At 34.9% G+C, this 14,848-nt stretch overlaps 1 protein-coding gene across 1 annotated transcript; it reads right to left on the minus strand.

Moving 5' to 3' along the window:
- Positions 1-596: 596 nt before the first annotated feature.
- Positions 597-12,886, minus strand: Amtn (amelotin). Its single transcript, XM_070012387.1, has 7 exons — positions 12,833-12,886; positions 8,975-9,061; positions 7,942-8,007; positions 6,970-7,059; positions 4,374-4,409; positions 2,483-2,509; positions 597-863 (listed from the first exon to the last, which is right to left on the minus strand). The coding sequence occupies exons 1-7, from the start codon at positions 12,884-12,886 to the stop codon at positions 597-599; spliced, it is 627 nt and encodes a 208-aa protein (XP_069868488.1).
- Between the last annotated feature and the right edge of the window lie 1,962 nt (positions 12,887-14,848).

Below are 14,848 nucleotides of genomic sequence, written 5' to 3' on the forward strand. Positions count from 1 at the left end.
TAAAATAAAATAACAGTAAAATGAAATAAGATAATTCTGTTGATAGAGTGCTAGCCATGAATGAAAAAGCTGAGTTAGAGCATGAGACCTTGAGTTCAAGCCTCAGTATCAGCATAAATAAAATTCCTCAGAATTTTTGCTGGGATATTGCATTACAATTGCATGTAATTCATAAATCAGTGTGAGGATAATTGACATCTTAATATTGTGATTTCCAGCCAGTGAACCTTCTAAGGCTTCGTTTTTTTATATCATCTTTCATTTCTTTTAGTAATATTTTATATGTCCTGGGACACAGAGCTTGATTTTTTTTATCAGCTTTATTCCTAAAATAGTTAATAAATGTTGGTATTATTGTCTTGATTTTAATTTTCTATTATTTATAGGAATAAACAACTTGCATGACACGTTGGAATGCAATTTCATGTTTCTCTTTGAATTTATTAGAATAAACTTGTCTATAAAAGTTTCCTTCACATGATTTGAATTAACTGTGAGTGAGCCGGCAGTGCTCTCTGATTTTATTAAGATTTGTTTTCTTTCAAGGCAAGACAGATGTCTTTCATAGCTGAAGGATGGGAGGACTTACTGTTTGATCAGTCTGCAGTGGTTTCTTCCACAGTAGTGTGCATGCCCCTTCGGATGCCTGCGGGGGTTGTTCCTCCAAAGTCATCATCTGTGACACTGGGAGTTGAGATGTGACTCTCTGTGGTTCCCTGGATGGCAGGTTTTACTCCTGCTTGTCCTGCAGGTAAGACTCCATCCTGAGCACCTGGAGTAGGCCCAGTTTGACTGGTGGGCAAGATGTTTCCAGGGAACAAGGGATGAATGAAGAGGCCTGTGAAGATTTGTGAGGCTAGTGGCTGCAATAAGGGGAAGAAATAGAAAATAAAATAAAAAAGAACACATTTTAAGGCTGGTTGACCAGTCTTTTCTCTTTGGAGGGCAGCAAGTTGGAGTAGGAAAGTCAGGATGGTGGAGGTATCTCCTGAGAGGACATATCTCCCTTACTAGAGCAAAGCCTTGTGCTGGTTTCTTTGTTGGGATTGTGTGATGGGCTCCATTTCCTTCAGAAAAGGGAAAAGAAATGATGTCTAATTTGTTATTATCTGAATGTAATACCAAGACAGAAAATCCATACAACAGTGATAAGCCATATCTCTGTTGATCTAAAATCTAGCCTTTCTTTTGCCTATAAAGTTTTTAAAAAGTAATATGAGACTAAAAGTTGTTGAAACAATTAGTTCTAGTAAATTAACAAATTATCATTCTCATGATAATAAACTCTTTAGAGTTTATTTCTATGTATTTTTCAAAGGCATTGGAATATCCAGGCAGAAATATTTCTCTTGGCAGTTCAGACATTTGTGTGCCTTTGAGTTTGCTGAAGGAACTCTCTTTTGGAGTTTTTTGTTGTTAGAGAGATACTAAGTGTGCAGCCCTGAATTATAGTTCTTAAAGTTATCTTGAGTTGGTAGGGCAAGACTGAAGTTTGGGGAACATTGTTTTAGACCAAAGAAATACTGAAACCAGAACTAGACTTAGGCTAGATGAGCAAAGAAGTATAGTATCATTTTGACAGAAAAGTGAGTGATAACAATCATTAAAAATTAAACAGAAGAAACTCTAAGTTACCAGAGTACATTCCATATAATAAGGGTATGTATTGTTTCATGAAATTGTATGTGTGTCCATATGTGCATTTTCAAGCTGCATTAAAAATGTAATTGTTACTATGTGTTAAACAACAACACAAATTTGAAAATCACTGGTATACTTTTTATCTGTTTGGAACCTAATCTAGTCTTTCTATTCCTACTCTATCACTGTTGGCAAAAGAGATACTGGAACCCATAACTTGATTATTACCTATGGACAATATAGTGAATATATGCCTTTGCATAATAAAAATGTCTCCATATTTTGCATTAGTTTCTTATTTCTATTGTCATGTTTAAATATATTAATTCAAGCAATTTGCTCTAAACATGCTTATGAATGATTGTGTACGAGGGCTTATTAATGGTGATAGGAAGTTTATTTAAGTACAACTTTCAAGTTATTCAAGTGCATTAAGAAGTTCATCCATCACTCTCAGATGCTAGAAAAGTATTTTCTCATACAAATTAAAATACAACAAATCCAATCTTTCTAGCAATAAACAATATTTTTGTATGCACATACTTCTGAAGTAGATTCTAGGTTTTAATAAAGTTAAAAATATTAAATCTCTGAACATTTGAATCTAATGGTAATACATTAAAAAATCAATGTTAGGTCAAGTTAATGGAAAACTAGCTGGAGAAGGATAATGAAATCCTCAGAAAAAGAATAAACTAATTTAAGGCTGTATAAAAATATTTAACTTATTGAAGTGTACACCAGAGTCAGGGATTATAGTCAAGAGAGACTATGAGAGGACAGAAAACATTGTGGGGGAAATGAACAGAATTGAAAATGAAAGTGATAAATTCTTTTTTACCAATTCTTCTGAGCTTAGGATAGCACCCTAAAAATAAAATTATAAACACAAGGTGTTAGACAGTGTTTAATATTTTAAAGGCAAGATATATAACACAAATTAAAAACTTAAATATTATAAAGAGATTGTTTTTATTTTGAACAATGTTAATTTTTTTTTTTTGGTTGGGTTGTGGGGCCTGAACTCTGGGCCTGGGCACTGTCCCTCAGCTCCTCAGCTCAAGGCTAGCCTTGTACCACTTGAGCTACAGCGCCACTTCTGGCTTTTTCTGCTTATGTGGTGCTGAGGAATTAAACCAAGGCAAGTACTGTACCACTGAGCCACCTTCCCAGCCCTGTCAATTTGTTTTTTGTGACCTGTATAAATGTATGACTGGTAGTGATTATTAATTGAGGTAATTAATATTTTTTGCTATTAAGAAATAGAAACACATTGGAGGAAACTTGGAGAATGCAGAGTAATAGAGAAAACAAAAGACATAATTTCACCATTTAGGATTCATGAACTTTTTTCACTTGTTTTTGATATATTTCTTATTTCACATAATACTCATATGCATTTTTGTCTTTTCTATAAGTATTCCATAATAATCACTTAACTGTATTACTGAAAAAATTAATGAACATAATTTTAGATAGCATATAGTATTTGCTCTTGTTTTGTTGTTTGCTGAACTATTTTTTTGTTCTTAAATTTAAGGTATATCCAAGTGGGGCATAGTAGCTTATACCTGTAATCCTAGGTATTTAGAGATAGAAGATATTTCAGCAGAAGGAAGATTAACATTTAAGGTTACACTTAGATGTTATCTCAAGGAACAACAATACAGTGTTTAAGTCTGTAATCCCAGCTGTCTGAGAGGTGCAGATGGGAAGTACATGAACGTGAACAGCTCAAGGAAAAATCAGGAGAATCTATCTAAAAGATAACTAAAGCCTAAGAGGGCTAGAGACATGGTTCAAGTGGTAGAGAAAGGCAAGAACTGGAGTTCAAACCCAAGTACTGTAGGAAAGTTATATCCCGGGCTGGGAAGGTGGCTCAGTGGTAGAGCGCTTACCTTGCATGCATGAGGCCCTGGGTTCGATTCCTCAGCACCACATAAGCAAAAAAGAAAAAAGCCAGAAGTGGCGCTGTGGCTCAAGTGGTAGAGTGCTAGCTTTGAGCTGAAGAGCTGAGGGACAGCCCCCAGGCCCAGAGTTCAGGCCCCACGACTGGACCCCCCCCTAAAAAAAGTTATATCCCATATTTTTCTCTATTACAAATATTGTATTGATGAACATACATCAACCTTTGCTGTATTTCAGATTGCTTTCTTGGGATATGGTCCAAAATGTGGAATAGAAGTTCAAGGGAATTTTATATTTGATTGTGGTTTTTAGGAGTGAAAGCTGTCACCCAATGCAAATATTGATCTTGACCCTGATAGTTATATCAGCTAAGAATTACTTTCACAAAAGGAAGAAGAAAAGACATAAAGTATTTGAACATTTTTAGAAAAGAGATTCATTGTTCAAATATTTGAGATTAAAAAAGAATTTTCCTAAATCATAAACTATTAAATTAATCCCATTATTTTCTTTCTCTAACATTTATGTTCAGAGGATTGATTGGCTGACTAGAACTGAGTAGTTATAAATCTCTACTGATCTTCATATTTGATATAAAATAATGTCTTCAAGACCTTTTCCAATGTTAAATGAAGCAATATATGTAGAGTACTTATAACTGTAGTTGGCACATTGACAGTGCTCATTATTGTTAGCTCTTGTTATTATCAGGGGCCATACAGTGTAAAGCAAGTTAGAAGCTTGTGACTAAGTGTTGACTTGGACAAGGTTAATATTTTACACCAAGGTAATTTACAATGAAAGCATTATTAAAATAATCTTACCTGGGCTCCAAGTGATGCTACAATAATTGGTAACATCTGAATAGAAAGAGAGGAAAATTAAGTAAAAATATATTTAAAGATGATTCTGGAGTTACATTGATAAAGATTCATTATATTCATGATCTGATGTTAAATTAAAATTGCTTATACAAGATAATTGATGCTGGACATCTGTACTCCTAGTTAATTAGAAGACTGAAATCCAAGGATTGCAGTTCAAAGCCAGCCCTGGCAGAAACCTCCATGAGACTCTTATCTCCAATAAACCACCAGAAAACTGGAAGTGGCACTGTGGCTCAAATGGTAGAGCACTAGCCTTGAGCTGAAGAGCTGAGGGACAGTGCCCAGGCCCAGACTTCAAGACCCACGACTGACCCCCCCCCCAAAAAAAATAATTAAAAGTTATAATAAAAAGCTGGCTCTAGGACTGGGAATGTGGCTTAGTGGTAGAGTGCTTGCCTACCATGTATGGAACTAAGGGTTGCATGTTTATAGAGCCCTGTCTTAACCAGGGTGGCCTTTATTTGATAATTTGGAGCTAACAGATATGTCAGATTTTTTTGTGTGTGGGGTCTTGGGGCTTAAACACAGAGGCGGAGTGCTGTCTCTGAGCTTTTTTTTTTTTTTTTTTTTTTTTTTTTTTTTTTTTTTTTAACTCAAGGCTAGCACTCTACTCTGGAGCCACAGCTCTACTTATAGCTTTTTTGGTGGTTAATTAGAGATAAGGTTCTCACAGACATTCCTGCCTGAACTGGCTTTGAAACTCTATTCTCAGATCTCAACCTCCTGAGCAGTTAGAATTACAGGCATGAGCCACTGGCACCAGGAAAAGATATGTAGGTTTTTGACAGAGAAAGTGAGCTACTTAATATGGGGAGAAGCTGGATTGGAAGACTCTAGTTGCTCAGGAGATAGGGTATCATAGCCTAGGGATATTAAACTATCTCACAGAGAACTGAGATTGATTTACATTCTGGGACGTTGGGAAGTGTGCAATGTTAGATTCTCAATACAATTCCTTTTTTGGTGACATGTACAGTGACACTAATATCTTTAACAATAGTGGGTAAATCTTTTCTGAGGATTAAGAAGCTTTAAGTCTGACTTCAAGGTTCACGTAGACTGAGGGTGGCAGACAGAATATGGATTATACTAGGATTATGTATTAAAGAGGTTCTCATTTGCATGTTTCTAATATCTTTTTAGAAGATGAATGTTATTACCCAGATTTTTATATTAACATATATATTATTTTCTTTTGTTACATGGAAACTCATTTGTACAGCCATTTAAAGATATAAATAAAATAAAAAATGTATTATTTTCAATTCTTTTTAGTACCGGTGATTGAGCTCAAGGTCTAATGCTTCTTAGGTGAGTATTTTACTACTTGTGTCATGTTCCCAGTCTTTTACATTTTAGTTTGTCTTTCCAATATAGACTCTTGTTTTTGTCCTGGCTAGACTTGGACCTCCCTCTTCCTACTTCTGTCTCCTCTATCTTCCTACTTCTATGTTAATGGTGATAGAATTTTGGAGGAATTTTATTGTTTCTTCTGGTTTACATGTATTTTATAAATTCCTTTTAACTAACATATTGAATAATAAGCAAAATGGTTTGACAAAAATAATGATACAATCTTATGGAGATAACAGGACTGAGGTTACATGGTGGGAAGAATAGGTACCCCCAAACAAAACTTAATGTAACCATAAGAGGATTATCGTATTTTTCTCTAGAGCTTGTTGAATGGCGTATAAAAATTTTAAGAAGGTAAGAATTTGATTTTATTAACATTAACATTATAATGCAAATATTTCCAAAGAAGGGATGGTATTTTTTTTTTTTTTTGCCGGTCATGGGGCCTGAACTCTGGGCCTGGGCGCCGTCCCTCAGCTCTTCAGCTCAAGGCTAGCGCTCTACCACTGGAGACACAGCTCCACTTCCAGCTTTTTCTGTTTATGTGGTGCTGAGGAATTGAACCCAGGGCCTCATGCTTGCAAGGCATGCACTCTACCGCTGAGCTACCTTCCCAGCCCAGGGATGGTATCTTAAATATGTTGTTTTTATCTCAGTATAAGAAACATTTCTAGGAGTTTTACTAAAAGTAAGTAACTTGAAATCTCTTGGATTTTTTTTTGAATAGGCATGCAAAAAGAGTACAAGGAAAGATTAGATTTGCTGAAGATGAACTTTTTCATTTTTAAATTTTTTTTTGAGGGGATGACTTTGCTTGTGCTTTAGGCAGCATCAAAGAAGTTATGATGGAAGAATTGGACAGAAACTTAGAAAAGAGAAGAATACTTGAGAAATTAGATCAATTATTTCACTAAGGAAACCTTTTAAGATGTATTGAATAGTATCTAACCCTCTTCTGAAAGTCTTGAATAGAAAACAATATATTAGAATGCAATAAATCTTATTTCCTCTCAGTTTCTCCAAATATATACTATGTGTCTATATACACATATATGTGTGTATATGTGTATATGCATACAGTATATATATATATTTGTATGTTTGTTTCAATCTTATAAGCTTCACTTGTGAGAAAGTGTTGTCTAAGGATAAAATGAAGTCCAATAGTTAAACTCACTTGTGATGGTAGCTGCTGTTGTCCATTCAATGTTCCCAGGGTCACTGGGAGAGTGTGTGTTCCAGGTGCTATTCCAGTGGCATGATTGAGCTGTAAGTCAATGGAGAAGATTTTCATTATTATTATTGCTATGTTTTACATTTGAATATCCATGATACTAAAACATACTTAGTAAATTTAAAAACATATTTAAAGAGAGGATTTTAAATGTAAATACATAATATTATATTGCATGTGTAATTAGATACAGAGTTGAATCCAAAGATTTGTTTAATCTGAAAAAAGAACAAGTTTCATTGCTACTTTATTTTCCATAGCAAATTATTATATGGCAATTAACTCAATCTCTTTGAAAATAATGTGGTTTTGTTCCCTACTGCTTTGCCTTTCTGGCTAAAACAGCAAGGACTCTTGGAAATTTCCTGGTAACTTTATTTATTTATTTATTTTTGGAAGAAGTGAATTTTCATAGGTATTCCCATGAAAATTGCAGGGTGAAGAATAAAATATCTAATCTGGAACATGAGTCATAACATTTAAATCTGAGCACTGGAAAGACATACTTTAATCAGTAATGTATTTTCCATCCTTAAATAAATTAAACTCTACAAACTCTGCGAGGACTAAAGACATCTATCCTATTTTATGGTTTATTCTTGTTGTTGGGGTTTTAATAGTGATTATAGTTTTTAATGTGGCTGTGGGGATTTGGAAGTATCAGATAAAGGAACGAAGTCAGGAACTTGGAGAAGAGATGAGAGGGACTGAAGAAGAAAAGAGTTGAAAAATTAGATTAATTAACTTACTAAAAAATCTTTGTAGGATGGATTGGCGCTTGTTCCTCTCTTTCAGTTATTTACAGTGAGTAAGTGTATATTTATACATGGAAATGTCCAATTCCTTGCCTTCCTTCATGCTCAGCATCAGGTATTATGTTTAATTGGCATTAAAATAATATAGAAGAGTACTTACCAGTTGCAGATCTGATCCCAGGGTGAACAAGTGTGTTAATGGTATTAGACTTAAAGAAGGGAAGACCTGCAGGGCATTGAAATTAATGTATTAGGCAAGTTTATGTTGCTGCTACTGTGTCAATAGTAGATATTCTCAAGAAATCTATACTCTTGCCAGAGATGTGTTTGCCATTAGAATAATGAAGGTGAAGCTTCAGAGTCTCTCATTATACTTCCATTTTTCTAGTAAGCCTTGTTCTTTTTTTGTGCTCCTGGTAGGTGTTCTAGAAGTGGGTCAAGGTTATGGTATATATCAACTGAATTACTTCTATTTCTTATTTCATTATAAACATTCACTTCAGGATATAATTATACATACTAATTTTGTATTCTTTTTCTTAAAGAAATTATATAAGCTGCAGGTTCCTTAAGGAAAGATACTGGCTCCTGACTTGAGTGTGTGATAATGTCCATTGAACAAAAAGAAAACATTAGACTATAGTATTATCTGAGTATCGTATTTCATCAAGTGTTGATGTAAATAAGGGATCTTTGTGGCAGAGGAAGGTTGGAAGGGAAGGAACATAGTAGCTAAGAGATAATTCTCAAAACTATGCTTTGAAGAAATAGATTTTTAAAGCAACACATAAGCTTATTAGAAATAAATGATTTAAAACCAGGAGAAATTTTAAAGTTATTTTTATAGATTACCTCATACTCTCCTCTATCTCTTTATGTCACACTATGTCATGAATATAGAGGTCCAAAGTTTGTAAGTAGGTGCTGCTATGGCTTTTCAAAGTTTATTAGATTTAGTTTAAAACAAAGTATTATTAAGACGAAAGGAAAGAGAATAGTGCTTTGCTAATTTTAGTAAAAAAAAAAAAAAAAGGAAATAGAAAAGTGTTTACATCTTGCATTCTCCCCAAAAGGAAGTTCTCGCTCTCTTGTTCAGTTATGATACTAACTTGTAAATCTTGATTTTTTAAATCCATCAATCTTAAAGTGCTTTCTTTGCTGGATTAAAATCTTGTCTATTCTTGGATACTTACCTGATGTGATTGCTGTTGGTTCAGTAGTGTCACCTGCTCTGGAGTTGGTTTTGTTGGAGGATATCCCAAAGTGGGGTTAGGTTGCTTCTGTGAATTCAAATATTTGATAAAAGAAAAATATTTTGAAGTTTTATACTTATTTATGTCTAGAAGGTAAAAGATTGCCTCGTTCAGGATATTTTCTTAGTGCATTAAGAATCACTAACTTCAGGGATGGAAATGTCTTTGTTTCCCATATAATTTTGACTAAATTTGTCTAATATATGAAAGAGGCCAACTAGCCTGCTCAAGGTGACATGATAAAAACACCAGGCTTCTTGTAGCTATAGTCCGTGAAAAAAGAACTTCTCTTTGAGGCTGGTCTCAGATTGGTTTTGTCTTGCTTGCATCCCAGAAATAGGGGAACATGGCTCTATCTGGTACTATTCCAATCCTTGGGTGATCTTGACTGTTCTCTGTATTAGTTCTAACTCTTGATTTCTCTTTGTATTTTTCCTCTTCATTGTAAGAGGAATGTTCGCATTACCAATCCTTGGCAATCTCTAGTTTTAGGTTTAGGAACATGAAGGTATATATCCTGGGAATAAATCTTTTTATTCACTACAGTCTATTTTTAATACAACAGCTAGTGAGAACCTTTGGGAACAGTCTATTTTTGCTCAGAGCCACAAATGACTGCCAAGAGCTCTAAGAGTAAAAGCTATAACTAGAGCTCTGAGCCTCTAATTCTTTTCTGACTTGCTTTTCCACTGCTCTCTCTCTCACTGTGATCTGGCTCACCAGGCTCCCTGTTTTTGGGGGTAGATACAGCCCACTCTTGCCTTAGGATCTCACCTCCACTTGTCTCTGACTGGTATACTCTTCTAGATATGAGTTTACTCCCTCATCTACTTTTTTAATTCACATTCTTGAACATATCTTGACCACTCACCCAGATATGTAACTTTCCCTCTCTCCAGTGTGCACTCTCTACAGGCCTGCTTCATCTAGTACCATCATACGCTCTTTTTCTGTAGTGTTTATCACCTTTTTTAACATGTTTGTAATCTACAGATTCAGGATTGTTATCACTTATCATTTCCTCCCTTTCAAAATTTAAACTTTACAAGGGTAGAAATGCTGTGATTTATTTAATGATATATCCCAAGCAGATAAATCAGTGTCTGGAAAACAGTAGGCACCCACAAATTTGTCGAGAGAATCAATGTTTCCCTAGCCAGGCGCATGGCCCTCATTTCAAATGCTCAATACCATAAGAAAAAAAAGATATCCTAGTTTTCTGGGTCATTTACTTCCTGTGACTTTTGAGTTATCTTATTTCCTTTCTTTCTACTTATAGTATTTGCCATCTGGCACTCATCCTCAAACTTTTGATCTATTGAAAAGAATCACTAGGTTGTTCTAAGTGGGTCCTTTCCCCCCCTTAGAACACAAAATTCATTTACATAAAACACTTTGCTCATATCCCTTGATCTTTTATTTGATAAATATATTTCTCTTACCTAACAGACAGTTTAATGTCTAACCCACTGAACAACATTAATATAATTTTCATACCTAGCAGACATTTCAATGTCTAACCCATTGGCCAACCATTAGCTGTTCTCACATTATTGGCTACTAACAATCTTCATTAGCCTATACTCTACTTATCAGTCCCCTTTTCAAGAGATGTCTGCTGCTACAAAATTTTATTTATTTTTTAAAATAAGTTTTTTATTGTGAAAATACTGTACAGAGGGGTTACAGTTACATGACGAAGGTAACGAGTACATTTCTTATCCAGCATTGTTGCCTCCTCCTTTGTTTTTCCCCTACAATCCCTGCCCTCCCACCTCCTCAACTCTACCCTCCCTCCCCTGCCTAAATTGTAAAGTTCATTTTTTAACATAGCATCTTGTACATCTCATTGTTGCAATGGGTCCACCTGTATCCCTATTTAAACATTTTGTTTTTTTCCCTTCCGCTCCCCAAATTATACCAACATCAGGGGTTATACCGTGGGGGAGGGACATACAAAGCAACAAAAAAAAAATCACATGGTACCTTATAAATACATTAGAAATGATAGCAAGGAAGAAAAACCACTTGTGTTCCCATCTTGGGATTCATTTCGCTTAACACCATCTTATCTGACCATTTCTGCTTGTCCCAGACATATACTAGTTATTGCAAATACGGGAAACCATAGGATCTATGTTTCTTTGGGCCTGGCTTACTTCATTTAATATAATTTACTCCAAGTCTTTACATTTCCTAACAAATGGGTGATCTCATTCTTTCTGATGGAGGCATAGAATTCCATTGTGTATATATACCACATTTTCTTGATCCATTGAGATTCCACCTCACCCCAGTTAGAGTGGCTATAATCAAGAACTCTAATCACAACAGATGCTGGAGGGGATGTGGACAGAAGGGAACACTACTGCATTGTTGGTGGGAGTGTAAACTTGTTCAACCACTTTGGAAAGCAGTATGGAGGTTCTGCAAAAGACTTCACATAGAGCTCCCCTATGACCTAGTAATTTCACTTTTGGGGCATTTACCCGAATGATCACAACCAAGCATACTAAAGCTACCAGCACAACTATGTTTATTGCAGCATTATTTACCATAGCTAAGATATGGAACCAACCCAGATGCCCCTCAGTAGATGAATGGTACAAAATTTTATTTGACTTTAAAATGTGCTAGAGGAAGTTTCTTTTAAAAGAGCTTTTTGGTAAATTTATTTAATGAGGTAAGATAATCAGCTTTACAAAATATTTTCCTACTGTGCTTGTTTTTTCCTTTGGCTGTTGAAGGGCTTCAACTCAGGATTTGGGTACTTCCCCTGAGCTTTTTCTCTTAAGGCTAGTACTCTTAGCTGGGCGTGGGTGGCTCACACCTGTAATTGCGGTTCAAAGCTAGCCCAGGCAGGGAAGTCCTGGAGACTTTACTGTCCAATTAACCACCAGAAAACCGGAATTGGTGCTGTGGCTCAAGTGGTAGAGTGCTCACCTTGAGCTGAAGAGCTGAGGGAAAGCACCCAGATTTCAAGCCCCATGACCAAAAAAAAAAAAAAAAAAAGAAAGAAAGAAAGAAAGAAAGAAAGAAAGAAAGAAAGAAAGAAAGAAAGAAAGAAGATAGTACTCTTCCACTTTGAACCACAGCACCACTTCTGGTTTTCTGGTGATTAATTGGAGCTTAGTCTCATGGACTTTCCTGCTCAGGCTGGCTTCTTACCACGATTCTCAGATCTCAGACTCTTGAGTAGCTAGGATTACAGGTATGAGCCACTGGTGCCAAGCTTTGTGCTTTGTCTTAAAAACTAAATTTATACGAATAGTTTCTTTCAGTGAGGACATGTATATGTATAATGGAAGAAGGAGATTGGTCATTTATATTTTGTTTCATCCTTCCATTACTCACCCTTCCTTTCCAGAGTTCATCACAGATATTTGTCATTTAACATTCCTTTAAATAATTCCTTGATTGATACTTGACATTTTTGTGAACATCATGAGGGATTATCTCTCTTTTTCTTTCATTTTCATTATTGTATCCTCAGTATCTTGTGTGGTATTAGGCACGGAATCTTCAGTAAATATTTGTTGATTGTCTAAGTCATTCTTTTATCTTTAATGTCTATACTTCTGCTTCGTCAAGATTAGAATTAATGCATTTTAAGAAATGCAAAGTATTGAAATATGAACTAACACCTGATTAGTTTCTCTTTGCTTTGAAAAATTGAATCAGAAACCTAAAAAAAACCCCTGGATCACAGAGCAGAGTAAGTTTTTATGGAAAACTGAAGGACAAAGGGTCTGAGAAACTGAGGATGTTTGGTACATAAAACAAATACATTGTACTTACTGGTAGTGACTGAGTTGATCCTAGAAGACAAAACAGCAGAATAGCAGTCTTCATATTTCAAATTGCTACCTAGAAGAACAAAACAATATTACTCTCATTCTGTTTTCTTTTGAGAGAAGATAATACCTTAAAACATGAACATTCTACTTGAAAGATGGCCTATTAATGTTACCTTTGTTTCACGAGGCAAAACGTACAGGTGAAGTGATATTCAAAATCCAGATGACTTCTCTAGTTTACTCTGGTTAAAAAATTTATCTTTTGATGATTTGAAAGGAATTTAAACTCAGCTCTAGGAGATGGGCCACTTGAGAAGCCAATCAGGATTTAGCTGTTGGTGAAATCATTTGGTTTCTTTCATTTCCCAACACTTCATTAGGTGGGTTATTAGCTGTAGACGTAATATTACCCAATGTTTACCTGTTGCCTGCAAGTTTCAGGGAGACTTGCTTTGTGTAATTTCAAAGTGCAGACAATGAAAGATTAAAATACTTCTCTACCTCCATCTCTTTCACAAAATTACTTGCTTTATCATGTGAGAATAAACATAAAAGTCAAACACTAGGATATGGCAAGTCTTTATATAAAAAATGTGAAATCTCTAACATATATTTCTCTTTAATTTACCTCATTTTTTAAACAAGAATGAACTTTATATGTAAACAAACATAGACAAATTTTATTTAATTAATTGCCATTAAATTACCTTTTCCTTGTTATGGACAGTTAATCCTTTATTATTTTATTTTATAATTATTAAAATATTACAGTAAACATCTTCATAAAATGTTTTTGCGCATGTGAGAATGATATTGTATGTGTTATTGCTATCAATCTTCTTTTAAAAGATATGCCTTCTGGAAATGTTGAATAGTATGCTTCATTTCAAATAGCCAGAAATGGTACTATAACTTAAGCAAAATCATGGAATTTGCTTATTTTTCACAAAAAAATAGCCAAGGGCTCTAGAGCCCCAACCTTCAGGTGTGTGTGTATGGGGTCTATGGGGTCTGTTTAACAATTTCTGAAACTAAATCCAGGATGAACTGTGTCAAGATTTCACATGTGTAGTTTGATCTTTGCCTCTTATTATTAATAAGATTTTTTTTAACATTATGGACTGTCTGTTAATGAAAAATGGACTGAAATGATGAAACATTCATTGGCGACTGCCTGATACTTTGATAGGAAGGGTGAACAAATTGTCTAGGACGGGCAACAAAGGCTAACAGTAATAACATCTGTGGTAAGTGGAATGCTAGGAGTATTGCACCAGTTTGAAGGATTCCATATATTGGGGTAGAAGACAGGGAAATGTAAAGGGAGAGGTAATCTTTGAGCTGGCTTTTGAAGACTATTAAGAAACAAGAGAGTACCTAGGCAGATCAAGGACCTGAATCTAGAGTGATTTGACTACTTCCTGTAAGTGGAACAAAATGAAGAAGGAAGACAGAATTAGAAAGGAACCTAGTTTAATGAGTTAGTTTCTGTTACATATTTTGGCACTTGATCTGTATGACTCCATTATTTTCTTGCAATTTCTCTTGAACTGGGGCCTTGTCTTAGATTTTCTATGCTTATGCTATTGCAAAGCATAAGATGGTGACTGCATGTTGATGAATAAATGTGAGGGTTGCTTACTATGGGATATTGGAACAAAACTGAGTTGAATTCAAAGAGATTCAGCTTGGATGGATTTGAGAGAATAAATGTGACTAGTGAAATGGAGATTAACACAGTAAAGATTGAGCTGAGTCAAGAGGCAATGCAACATTAATGTTAAGAGATGTGAGACAAGTAACTTTAGTTATGTTCTTGAGTTTTCTTTTCTGTGGCATTGATTTCTAATAAAATAACAAATATTTTGGTAATTATATCTCATGAGTTTTCACAAGCAAGTTCTTATTCAGTTAATCTGTCACTCCAACTCATTATTTAACAAAGTCACTTTCTCTTCCCTACTATTTTTTCAGTCCCTGGGAATAAATATCTCTGCTTTGATGGAGCTCACTTTTT

Source organism: Dipodomys merriami, unplaced genomic scaffold (assembly GCF_024711535.1).
Source record: "Dipodomys merriami isolate MVZ:Mamm:240054 unplaced genomic scaffold, mDipMer1.0.p SCAF_9, whole genome shotgun sequence".
In the NCBI taxonomy this organism is placed as follows: domain Eukaryota; kingdom Metazoa; phylum Chordata; class Mammalia; order Rodentia; family Heteromyidae; genus Dipodomys; species Dipodomys merriami.

What these genes read in the sequence shown, in the direction of transcription:
- Amtn (XM_070012387.1), bottom strand. Translation starts at nt 12,886, where the DNA reads ATGAAGACTGCTATTCTGCTGTTTTGTCTTCTAGGATCAACTCAGTCA. An exon ending in GATCAACTCAGTCACTACCA is followed by an intron (nt 9,062 to 12,832) that starts GTAAGTACAATG and finishes TTGAATTCACAG; the next exon opens with AAGCAACCTAACCCCACTTT. An exon ending in AACAGCAGCTACCATCACAA is followed by an intron (nt 4,410 to 6,969) that starts GTGAGTTTAACT and finishes CTTTCTATTCAG; the next exon opens with ATGTTACCAATTATTGTAGC.